The sequence below is a fragment of the Gymnodraco acuticeps genome, unplaced genomic scaffold, assembly GCF_902827175.1.
Source record: "Gymnodraco acuticeps unplaced genomic scaffold, fGymAcu1.1, whole genome shotgun sequence".
In the NCBI taxonomy this organism is placed as follows: domain Eukaryota; kingdom Metazoa; phylum Chordata; class Actinopteri; order Perciformes; family Bathydraconidae; genus Gymnodraco; species Gymnodraco acuticeps.
Window position 1 is genome coordinate 526,371 of NW_022992265.1, and position 12,651 is coordinate 539,021.

Genomic DNA, 12,651 nt, shown 5'->3' on the forward strand with positions numbered 1-12,651 from the left:
GTGACAATTTTAGGTCCTGTGCTTTTGTGTCCATGGTAACTGGGAGTGAAGGTGAGGGATTTTTTTAGTGTGTGTGTGTGTGTGTGTGTGTGTGTGTGTGTGTGTGTGTGTGTGTGTGTGTGTGTGTGTGTGTGTGTGTGTGTGTGTGTGGCACAGACACATGCACTTATTCCTGATAAATAAACAATGGCTGCTCCTATTATCAGCTGTTATAATCTCAGACATGCTGTGGCTCCTGTATTCCCTTATTAGTCTGAATCTATGAGGACTAACCTACATGTGGATTACAGCGGTACAGGAAGCCGCCCCCGGGTCTGTTCATGCCTCTGACTGACTGAGAGCCAGCTCAGAGCTGCGCCTCCTGCAGTTGTCCACTTCTTTGCTTTGTGGATGCAATTTCTTTGTTCAGCGAGGCGAGGTGCTGACGTCAAATCGCCTCCTTTGTTTCAAAACGCCTCAGCTGCATTGTTCATCTAGCATGAATTCTTCAACCTGCTGCTGTTGCTGGGAGCAACAATGAGATAAATGACAAGATTTTTCAATCAGCGTAAAAAGAGCAGTGGGTATTCAAAGGAGCAAACAATAAGATAAATTCATAAAAAATAGATGTCACCCATTTCTTGTAATAATAAAGATGATAATGCTATTTTTATATGTGTCAGATAGACAATACGTTTGACCAGCTGTTTGGTATTGCTTTTTTAATAATACAATAATATTTTAAGCAAACATTCGCAAATTAATTAGATTAAGCTCCTCAATTGAGAATCATTTCAGTTTTTTTATATGTTCTTCTTCGTAACGTAGAGTGATTTCTTTTTAAGGTTCTCTCTAGGTTTTGGACTGTTGGTCGGACAGAATTAGCAAATTGAAAACTATATTTTAATTACCAAAAGATTTAAGATTAAAAGTCAAGTGTCAAACTTGTCAATCCATGACCACAGTCAGCCGATCCCTTGCCATTTTGCCATGGTTGGTGATCTGAGAGTATAGAAAAGCACAAACACTTGTCCTATGAGCTGACTGAATGATCCATCTGGACATGCACCTGACAGAGTGACTTCCTGCGCGGCCCTTTCATAGGATCAATAGTTGGCTTGTGCCGAGGGAGGAAGAAGGGTTCAGAGCATTAGCGCTGTGTTGACATATGTGAGAATGAGCTGCGAGACACAACACAAAGGGGTTAGTGTACTTGACAGAGTCATTGAGCTGTTTGGTTAAAAGGACCACCGTAGTAAACAGCCATGCTGACGAGAGGAAGGTGGAAGAGTCTTGGCAAGAAGGAAGCGGAAAGGCAGAGGGGCAACTGGGCATTGACCTTAACATTGACGGGGCCCCTGTGGATAAATTAGTATAATTCAAGAGTGTGTCCGCTTCAAGTGAAGGGCTTAACTGCTTCGCCGACACCTGTTCGGCTCTACAGAGGAGCCTTTCACTGAGGACAGGTGCCTTGAGTCGCCCACTTCCCCGTGCTCCCTGCTCCGCTCCCAGCTGCTCTCCTTTCAGACTCAGATTCCTCACATGCTAGCCTGTCTGCTCAGCAACCAGCGGTCACTCTGCAGTCAGACAATTAAGACAATTCCCCAATAAAAATAAGACTGCCAGCGAAATACTCATATTATGGGTGATTATGTGGAAATGCTTCAATCAGGTGTTTGTGCACTTAAGAAACTAAAGAAAATGCATCAAAACTCTTTCTTCTATGCTAGATGGTGGACAAGTATGAGTGTGTTAGCTTCTTTTACTGTGTGAATAATAACTGGACAGTTTAACTCAAAATCAAGAGAAACAAACTCAATAACTTAATGCATGGGTCATTACTTGACATTTTCTATATAAGTGGTAATGGTATTAGTTGCTAGGGTTTTATCGAACAATGTTTGTTGTTTATTAAATGAATCGGCCAGTTTCTTCTCAAATAACCACTTCAAAAGCCAAATGACACACACAGATGTTCTGTCATGTTGGCAGAAAATAACAACTTTAATAGTATATTGATAATCAAAATGGCTACTAATATGTTTTAGGTAAGCAAAATAATTGTGTCTGACGGGTTAACTGTTGTGGAAATGATTTATAGTTATGCACAAACATTTGACACGGAAACAAAAAGCATCCTGCTGGAATAATTTCTGTGGGAGTTTGAACATGTGTGTTGCCGTCACACTGTCAACTCTGTTCAGTGACCTGAGCACAAGACAAGCAGATTGGGGGGAGGCGGGGCGGGGTCAGTGCAGATGAAGCCAGATAGAGCACTGAAATGGTTTTGAGCTGAACAATTGCTTCATACCCTCACATAACCACAGCTTAACACCCCAACTATAAACCTTCTGGAGGGGCGCGCAGGTTTTGTGGGAACAGGCATGTACGTGTTATGATAAACATACCTTGATGTTAGCTGTTTCACATAGCCTGCATACCCCGCCTCGTGTAAGTACTAGCCATGCTTTTCCGATCTGAGCCAACTGGCGTCAGTCCAGCAGCAGCAGGGCTGGGTTTGACGGCTCGGTCCCAGCATGCTCGCTGTGTGAGGGGAAAGGTGCTTCGCTGAATATCTGGAATATTTGGCGTCTTTGTTTTGCCCCAAACGCTGGGAGATTCAGTTTTAAAGGGGCCCTTATATATGAGGAGGGCACGTTGAGACATGTCTATAAGTGGCGCTTATATGAGGCTGCATTTACACTGCTGCTCATTTATGTCATTTCATTTAGGGATAGTTATATTAATCTAATCAACACTGAGCCACTCTCGAAACATGGCAATGCAACATGGTGGTAACCAAAACAAAAGGACTCTTAGTTTTGGAGAATTATACACAAATAGAAACCTATTTATGATTATTTTATTTCTGCAAATACATAGATTCCCCAAAATCCTACTCACGGCACCTTAAAGTAAACTGCCATTGTTATTGAAATGTTATATACTCCTCAATTATAAATGTCCTCTTCTTAATTCTACAATATTTTTCTTTATTTTGAAAGAAACCAACGAAGACCAATGCTACAAAGCTTCTGATACTCTCCACAACAATCGAACCACCTGCGATGATGAGCTCAGCTCTTTATGTACAACCCAGTCTCACGGCATTTCGTGTTATAGTCACGACATTTAATCTATTGATTCGTGTTCACCAACACGATTTTTCCCTTTTTTTTCGTGTCAAACAGAACGATTTTAAAAGCAATGTATTTCTATTGGTAGTATGTTTCGTGCCTGCAGCACGTCTTTTTGTCCGTTCGGGTCTTGGAAGACCGGAAGCTGTGGGGTTCTTAAAAACATGTTCTTACTCGATATCAAGCCACGATTATTGTTTTTATTTTAAATCGTATAATGTCAGACTTTTTTTGTCGTCTGTGAGGAAAAGAAATGGGGCTCAGAGCCTCAGAATACTGAAATCTGTATTTTTTTACCTTCTAATTTGTTATTCTTTTCTAAATAACACACTGTTATTTACTCACCAATAACACACAATTATCCTTGTTTTTATTTATTTGGTTAATTCCATAATCTCAGGCTTTTTTGGCGTCCGTCAGGAACAACATTTCAAAATAACAATAACCGGAAACAGACGTAGCATCATTGCGATACACAGCCACTGAACTGATTACCCAAGATCCTCAGCTATGGTTTAAGCTCGCTGATTGGATGTTTTAGCTGCAATGCATGTAGGGATATGGTGTTCATGCCATATCAAATCTGAAAAACTTTTTTTTTAAAGAAAATAATACTTTATACCGAGTGTTTTTGCTTTTCTCTTTGAAAGTCATCACATAACGACATTGTAATACACGGTTCGGCTGCATTGTATATTACAGATCTGCCGTAGTTCTTTATTTATAGAGCCCTGATGAGAAGACCTTTGGAAAAACTGGAAGAAATGCCGCCGAAACTGAATACTTGACGTGGATCATAAATATATCAACAATTAAACAACATCTTCAATTTCTGACAAAAAGTCCGACATTATACGATTTAAAATAGAAACAATAATTGTGGCTTGATATTGAGTAAGAACATGTTTTTATGAACCCCACAGCTTCCGGTCTTCCAAGACCCGAACGGACAAAAAGACGTGCTGCAGGCACGAAACATAACTACCAATATAAATACATTGCTTTTAAAATCGTTCTGTGTGACACGAAAAAAAGGGGAAAATCGTGTTGTTGAACACGAATCAATAGATTAAATGTTGTGACTATAACACGAAATGCCGTGAGACTGGGTTGTTATACTAACAACACAAAGTAGGAACGAGAAGAGACTAGTAATTGAAGTCATTAAAAGTTTATTCTCTGTGAGTAATTCAGGTGTGACGAAGTTGAGTGAGTCACAAAGACGCAAATTGCCTCTCGCCTTCACAACTTTTTCAACCACAGTGGGGAAACGGCATGATGTCGATAGTCACTTGATTTGAACAGACGGTCAGGGCTCATGTAGAAGTAAACTAGTTTTAGTTTAGAGTTCTTGAACGAGACAAAGCATTTGGCCTGTATTCCTTTCTGAAGCTACAGCTAGCTGAACTATCCAGGCAGTTTTGGTTGGGATTCAAATAAAAATCTTGAACAGGCTGTCACTAATAAACCCTCAAGCTGGAGACAGATGATGTGACCTGAAAGTGAGAAGAGCGGCCCTGCCACAACGAGAGGCCAAAACATCTCAATGAGGAAATACACCCAGAAGTTGAAGGGTCTGCTCCATCTTTTAAAAGTCACAAGGGCCTCACTCTCATTTCTTTACATTCAAACAGCTGTCACAATACGAGATCTCACAATAACATATTTTCTGGACCTCTGCAGCTGTGTAAAATGGTCAGGGCACTTTCTCTCAGCTATGTCATCGTCACAGCTGCATCTGCAAAGCCTCGCAGCTTCCTCCCAAGAGATTCAACGCAAATTACCTTATCCTGAAACTGGCCACTAACATCTATCTGACTGTCTCTGGGGTGATGGGGCTCTAAGAAATACTTTAAAAAGGACAAGAGTGGGGTTATTGAGTTAAGTAGTTAAGTTTCCTCTGCAAAGGTCTTTTTTTGTCCATACAAGCCACAACTACTCTAGTATTCTTATTCTGCTGTTTGTTTTCTTTACTTCGAACCATGGTGGGAAAGTTTACAGAAGGATCAGAGCATGTAAACCAATGTCACATTCATCATGGTGTTAGTAAAAAAAACTGAATTATTGGACTGTCTGTAATGATCTACCTTCTCTGGAGTTTACACAAAGTGAGAGTACACTAATTTTCAACCAACAACTGCACTTTGAGTTAATTCTCTTATTGCTAGCCTTTCAAACATGGGTAATTGCAGGCTTTCGGATGTCAACATCCATTTCCTTATACCCATAAAATACTGTGATTTAGGGTCGTTTCCTGTTGTTTGTTTGGATTTCATTCTCTGGCTTTCATTTGTAGCTTAAGTGCATTTTTCCATCATTGCAATATGAATCCATAGATTTATGACAATGACCCAGTATTAGCAGTCATTTATTCAAACTTTGAAGTTATTATTATCAAAATACATTAATGAGAATAACTGTTTGCTGCAGGTGTAGCTTCTAATGTCGAACTTAACCAAACTCCAAGATACAAACTCCAGACTTGGTGTAACTATGCCTTTGCTATAGGAACTTTAATTTGAATTTGGGAAGTAATGAGCTTGATGCAGCAGCAAGTAAACATATGTGTTAATCTTTAAAGATCAGGAACATGTAAACATTAGTTTCAAAGTCCATGAGTGAGAGAACATTCAGTCGCTACAACAAGAGATACAGGTGGGCGGCTCACTGATGTGTGTCTCTTCACTTCACAGGTATGGCACATCATAAAAGTGCAGCAACATTCAGGAAAAGTACTGACTGTTACTTTCCAAGACAAATGCTTGTGTATATCTTCTCGGAGTGAGTGTCTCTTCCTATGCATTGATGTGCTTACTGTTTCCAGCTCTGTCACCCCAAGTACATCAGCTGAGTCGCCTCAGTGCACAGCTCTGAGACGCCTTCACAGACCTCAAAGTGCAGAGCGGAGGCCTGAGGGCTTTCACACAGCTGAAGACAACATCTCTCTGTGTGTGCAGCTCACTGACCATCGTTGTCGTCAAAGACAGGATGGGACAGCAGAGCACCCCCCCAAAACTCTCCGGATCTGGACCCAGGATGCCATCGCAGCCTTCGGACACCTGCAGGGGACTTTGAATGTCTCTCTGAGGGGACAGAGGGCCGGGGATGGTAATGAACACACAGTCATTCATCAGCCATCCATGGCATTGCTCCCATTCAGATACAGATACCCACTGAGACACAAAGCCCCAGCTGCCTCAAGTGGCAGACTTACACACAACACTGGGCACAAATGCAACACAGCTCTATTTAGGCCTTAAAGAAACGCCCAAAGTGCCTCTCTATACATCCCTCTGCACGGCTGCACGAACAATGGACAGAAGTAGACTCATCATGTGTTTAAAGGAGAGAAATAACCTCCATTACCACATGTTGACGGGGCCAAATGCCTTTCAGATCAAGCGTGTGATTTTTATGGTACCACTTTCTGACAAGTCAGCCTTTATAAGGTGTTTCAATGGTTAATACATCACTCACTAAAGCTTTACAGACCGGTTATATTCAAAATGGCTTTAGGGTTGTGAAAGAAGCGGGAAGCAAGTCTTTTTAGCTTTTTAAATTTGAAGGAAAAATGTTCATTTACTCTCTTGCATTAATAAAGCCATTAACTAGACCTTATAGACCCTTCATAAGAGGTCACTTATAAAAGTAGCATAAATTCTTCTTCCACTAAACCAACACATACATGTAAGACAGACAGTCGCTGCTGTAGGAAGAGTAAAAGAGTCTGTTATGATGTTGGTGGTTGTGCATCAAGGCACCGAGACTATAAAAGCGTGGGAGAGTGAGTATCACCTAGATGAGGAGAGAATAAAACTGCGCTACACACAGAGGATGGGTCAAAGTTAAAATGAATCACGGCCCATTCCACAACAAATAAAAACACTCCCCTGGCTTTTGGACAGTGAATAATATAGTTGTGGATAGAAATCCTTATAGCCCACTTTGGAGTTCCTCGTGACTCTGGGTAAGTCAGCAGTTGCAGCTCTACATGAGTGTGTGGAAGAAGAAACTCCCGAGTCGAACAAACCAATTACACCCCTGGCAAGGCCGTGGCACAGCCCTGCATCATGCCCAGAGAGACAGCACTGTCACACTGCATGGCATTACTGCAGCTCAGGAGGCCCAGGACTGATGAGCCATGAGGCCTGGCATGTGTGAGGGCTACTTAGCCCCCACACAGTGAAGAAAATTATGTTACATACCATTAAGTGTTAATTCTCCTTTATTAAAGAGGCAGTGTTGCTAAAAACAAAGGCCTACCCCGGTCAGCACACACTCAAGTGCTGAAGCATGTGACTCATATTTGATTGCAGAGTGTTAACTCTGCAGGGCCGGGCTGCTTTTTACCCCATGATTCTCCTTTGGAGTTGGGGCAGCCTCCAGGACTGTCAAGTGTATAAACATTCCTCCCGGGGCGGAAACACAGCCCATTAGCATCACATGCTAACATGCCTATGAACACAGAGGAGGCACACACACGCTCTTCATGGAGCTGACACATGGGAAAGGAGAACAATTCATGCGTTTCCTCGAGTACCTCTCAAGGAAGTTTATTTTGACAAGCTTTGAAGTGAAAATACAGGATTAACCATTTATTTGTGTTAGCATCCATTAGCAGTAACAGCATTGAACAAATGGTTTATAACACACTAAAATAGGGTTGTAAACAATGCTTAATACAACTTGTAGTGAATTGTAGACTGGTGTATATTGACAATTAATGACAATATTAAAATATGTGTAATAACATAAAATATGAATTAATAAAATAAGTTATAATCAGTGATGTCCGTACAAAACATGAATCAACACTTAACATGTCCTTATATGTGCTTAAAGCCACATTAAAGTGTTTATAAAGATGTATTTTATATTGTAACAACTTTCATAAATGACAAACTAACAAGTAATATTCCAAATGTAATAATTAACAACTTAAAATACAGAATTATTTACATTAATACCTACAAACTTGATTACATTTCGACCTACAACTATTAAGTGTATTTAAGACATATTTCAGTTAATTAAAGTCCTGGTGATCACAAGGTCTATTTCTTGAGAAAGCCTGATGCATATTGAAGAAATGCCATGCAGTAACATTCCTGTGTATTGCAACAGAGCGGCGAGCTCCGCTGTCAGGGTGAAAGTGGGCAGAGTCGGCTGGCAAGCCCAGACTGGATATTACACAACCTCCAATAATTACAGCAAAAGGATCAACCTTGTTGCACAACAGGCGAAGCATTAGCTAACTACTGTCTGTCAGCCCCAATAAACTGGAACTCACCTCACAAAAAGATGCGTGCGCTCGACGGCCAAGAGATCTTAAAGTGGACTCGACTGGCATACTTTGTTAATTAAAGAGGTGACGAGGCAGCTTTGCTTTTGCCTGTCAGAGTTAGTGAAGGTGGGAGAGCTGCTGAACTATAATGTACTGTTGATTTAAATGTTTATTTAAGCTTTATTCTACCTGAGAAGAGCATCAGGAGAACTTGTTTAGACATCTGAATACCACCTTCGGATGGAATCTGATAACAGTTATGAGGTACCACTTTGACCACAACAGTTTAATGATCAAGGCTGCCCTTACAAATGTAAAATAAATAAAGACTTTTGAATTTTAAGTTATTAATAGAAACAATAACCATCAGGTGTTGATTAGTTGTATATAAATGGATTGTTGTCTTTATCGTCTGCAATGGTCAACACATGTTTTCCAAAGGCTGCAACTCAAAATTGATGATTTGAAAACTGTTTATTATTATGTATATAGCACGAATACATCCATTACTTACACATTAAAACGCCTTGTAAAACTGGTATTGTTGAAATAGCGAATTTGTACACTTTTAAGGTGTACCAGATCTCACAGATGTTGCTACATCTTTATGCAGTTCAGACATGGAGGAATCATTTATTCACACAGCGCTGACATCCCGACAAACATTTACTCAACCAAAAACTTTCACAAGCCGGGAAACTTTTGTAACATCCAGTCAGTCTGTGGGAGGATGAAAAGAGCGTAAACTGGAGGAGGAGGACGGAGGTGGGCAGGATGAGGCAGACAAAGCGTTGGGTTAAACTCATTGATCAGCAGGGAACACTCTTCCTCCCTCGCTGTTTTTGTACATTTCAGTTTCTGCTTTTTACCAGATGCAATTTGCTGCTGTCTAGTAAGCAAGAGGAGGCTTCCTGATGACTCAAGGTGCGCAGCACAGCGGTTCCAGTATTCAGAGCCGTCATTCACATCTCCACCTCCCTCTTTTAAATTAGGACACTGTTTCTCTGACAAATAATACATAAGAAGTTGATATCTTAGGATGAGATAACATGGCCTATTCGTCCCTCCTGTAGCAAGTGTTGTTAACAAAGTTGTTTTTGCTTGTGAGTTTCCTTCAGGTTGCCGTCAAGTTTCATGAAGTAACTAAAGACTTTTAAAGATCGGAACATCAAACTGCAGAACAATCACACAAACCACAGCGCTTTTATGAGATGCAGCATTGACTTAAATGTTAAAGTGTTCATTTTTATTTGAAAGCTTTAACTTTTCTAAAGTGTTACTTCAACACAAATGAGTAAAAACCCTGCTAGTATCTGTTTTGTCTTCCTCTCTCTATCTTTCCACACACATCACGGAAACTCTGATGATGCATGCAACATGTCAACAATGATGTTCATCTACAACAGAAGAGATGCTCTTCTATATCAGCTGGATATGACTCAATCATAACAACAAATAATAAAGTATATCCACTTTGATTTATAACCTATTAATACAAAAATAGAGTTTATATTATTGTGTGTCGTGCCTGTCAACTTGCACAGGAAACAAGAAACATGTATAAGCCAGATCCAGAGAGCTTTTTTGTGATAAGTTGATCATTATTAGTTGATCATTGTGCTGTTAAGTGAATTATTGAATTACATAATTTCCAATTTGGGATAAATAAAGTATATATCTATCCGTCTATTGAGTGTTTTACTTTTGTTGCAGCTCTTGAAACCAAACCATTTCCTTGTTCATCATAACTATACCTGAATTGTTGATAAGCCAATTTATGAAAGAAATTGTATTGCATGATTTGCTGATTTATTTTGTTGCCTCCTAGAATATTATTTTACGTTTGAACTGTAGCTTCAAGAGGTTTGAAGATGTAATGGGCTCTGGGAAACATTTTATAAACAATAAGATATCGGCCAATTGAGAAAATAAGCAATTAATAAAAGTAATCCTTAGTTGCAGCGCTACTTTGTACTATCTTATTTCCTCTTGAATATTTATCAAATCTGCCTGAACAGCATCCAGTATTCAACTGTGCAAAAGATCTCTGCTTTGAGATAAACCAGATGTTACATACAATTGATCTTTCTTTAAACTTTAATTAAGGCTTACTTTGACCAGAGTAAACATCACAAATGTTTATGTTAAACTTCACTCCAGAAGAAGTTTATGATGAGAGTTCATGATGTGCAGATTAAATTGTGGGTGGGTAATATTAGTTTCCCTTTCATGTAAGTCCCTCGTTTCAGACAATGCAGTCCACCTTAAGATAAAACAAAGACTTTCTTTCTACAAGTCTTAACACTGGCTTCAATGTTGAGCAGATTAGGAGGTAGGGGGGGGGTCAGTCAGACTGCTGACCTCAGAGTGAAAGGTCCCTCAGTGGCCCCCTAACTGTCACCAATGAAGGAATCTGTCTAAACACACACACACACACACAGCCACACACACACACACAGCCACACACACAGCCACACACAGCCACACACACAGCCACACACACACACACACACACACACACACACACACACACACACACACACACACACACACACACACACACAACACACACACACACACCACACACACACACACACACACACACACACACACACACACACACACACAACACACACACACACACACACACACACACACACACACACACACACACACACACACACACACACACACACACACACACACACACACACACACACACACACACACACACACACACACACACACACACACACACACACACACACACACACACACACACACACACACACACACACACACACACACCACACACACACACACACACACACACACACAGCCACCCCGGGGGCAAAAACACAGACAGGATGGAGAGGCCGGGCCCTCTGGAGGACACAAACAACAAAAAATCTACCCTCAATAATGAATAAGGGCAAAAACACAAAATGTGCAACAAAATAATCATTTGCATGATTGAAAGCCTCGTTTTTTTTGACTCACTCATGAATATTTTAGGCTAAAGAGAGAAAAAACATCCTCTACCTGCCATACAACACCTGCATGATCCAAAACAAAAAGCTCAGTCATGTTTATGTAAACACAGAGGCTCACAAAGGCATGAAATCAGTGAAGATGACACATGACACTAAAAACGGGAGAGTTCAATGTGCAGTTTACCAGGCTCCATACTGTGCCATTGTGCAGTGGCATTATGAATTACTGAAATTAATGTTAAACCCTTCTGAGGAAAGGTGAGGAGGACACACCTACACGTCCTTTATCTACTGTTGCTCTGTTGACCGAAACTAGACAAAGCTATGCTGTCGTCTCCGGTATCGCCTGCAGAGAGGTGGATCTGTCACAAAGCAAACACACCATACCTTAGAAATTCTTGGAGACAGGTGTCACAGAACCGATGTCCACAGGTAGACACTTGGACCGGCTCCCGCATCGCCTTGCTGCAGAGCGGACACTGGAACCGTCTCTTTGGCTTTTCCAGAAACTTGTAATCAAACCCGGGCATCGCTACAGGTTCCGTGGCTATTTCTCGGCCTTCTGCTGCAGGTTAAAAAGGTATTAATGTCCTCTTTTGATCCCTCAGTTAAGTCCCCCCTCCCCCTGAAAACGGGGCTATTTAGCTGCACTGCTGTTTAAGCCGATGAGGGGTTCATATCACGTCCCTTCCGCCACCGAGCGATCGGGCTTCAAGGAGACGATCACTCCCCGGGTTTTCCTCCTGCAGCCCGGCGACTGCTGGAAACAAAAGAGCGGCACGAGCGTCCAGGAAACGCTGCAGAAACGATCGCCGATTTTTCCCCAAAAGCGCTCTCCGTGCACTGTTAGAGCTCAGGGTTCATGTGTGGCCCTCTCCTCCTGCTCTGTGGATGCAGTACTGATAGCAGACTGAGCACAATGCATAACCCAGGCTCCGTGTGGTTTAGGTGCACCGAGGCCCGCCTCCTCCTCCTCCCCGCAGGAGGAGTCAAACGCTGAGACACTCCGTTCACACCATTTCATCCCCCTTTTATCTCTTTATGGACATTTAATTTGAGCTTTTGTGTGGCTGATCATCAAACGTTTGTTTTCCATGTCTGTGTTCAAATATCTACTACTCAATTGTCAGTTAATACCTAATTAAGTGCAATGATCCTGGCTTTCGAACTATTAAACATATAGTAGGCCTACAGTCAAAAGTGTTGGGAGGTTTGTTTGTAATTTTTAAGTCGAAATCATATATTTTGTTTTAATCAA

The 12,651-nt window shown here is 41.1% G+C and overlaps 1 protein-coding gene across 1 annotated transcript in view; it reads right to left on the reverse strand.

Moving 5' to 3' along the window:
* Positions 1–12,324, reverse strand: part of traf4a (tnf receptor-associated factor 4a) — a 36,757-nt gene extending 24,433 nt beyond the window's left edge. Inside the window, exon 1 of the mRNA XM_034207048.1 lies at positions 11,781–12,324. Within this exon, the coding sequence (XP_034062939.1) occupies positions 11,781–11,923 (143 nt within the window). The 5' untranslated portion in view covers positions 11,924–12,324. The remainder of the gene's footprint in view (positions 1–11,780) is intronic.
* Positions 12,325–12,651: the final 327 nt, after the last annotated feature.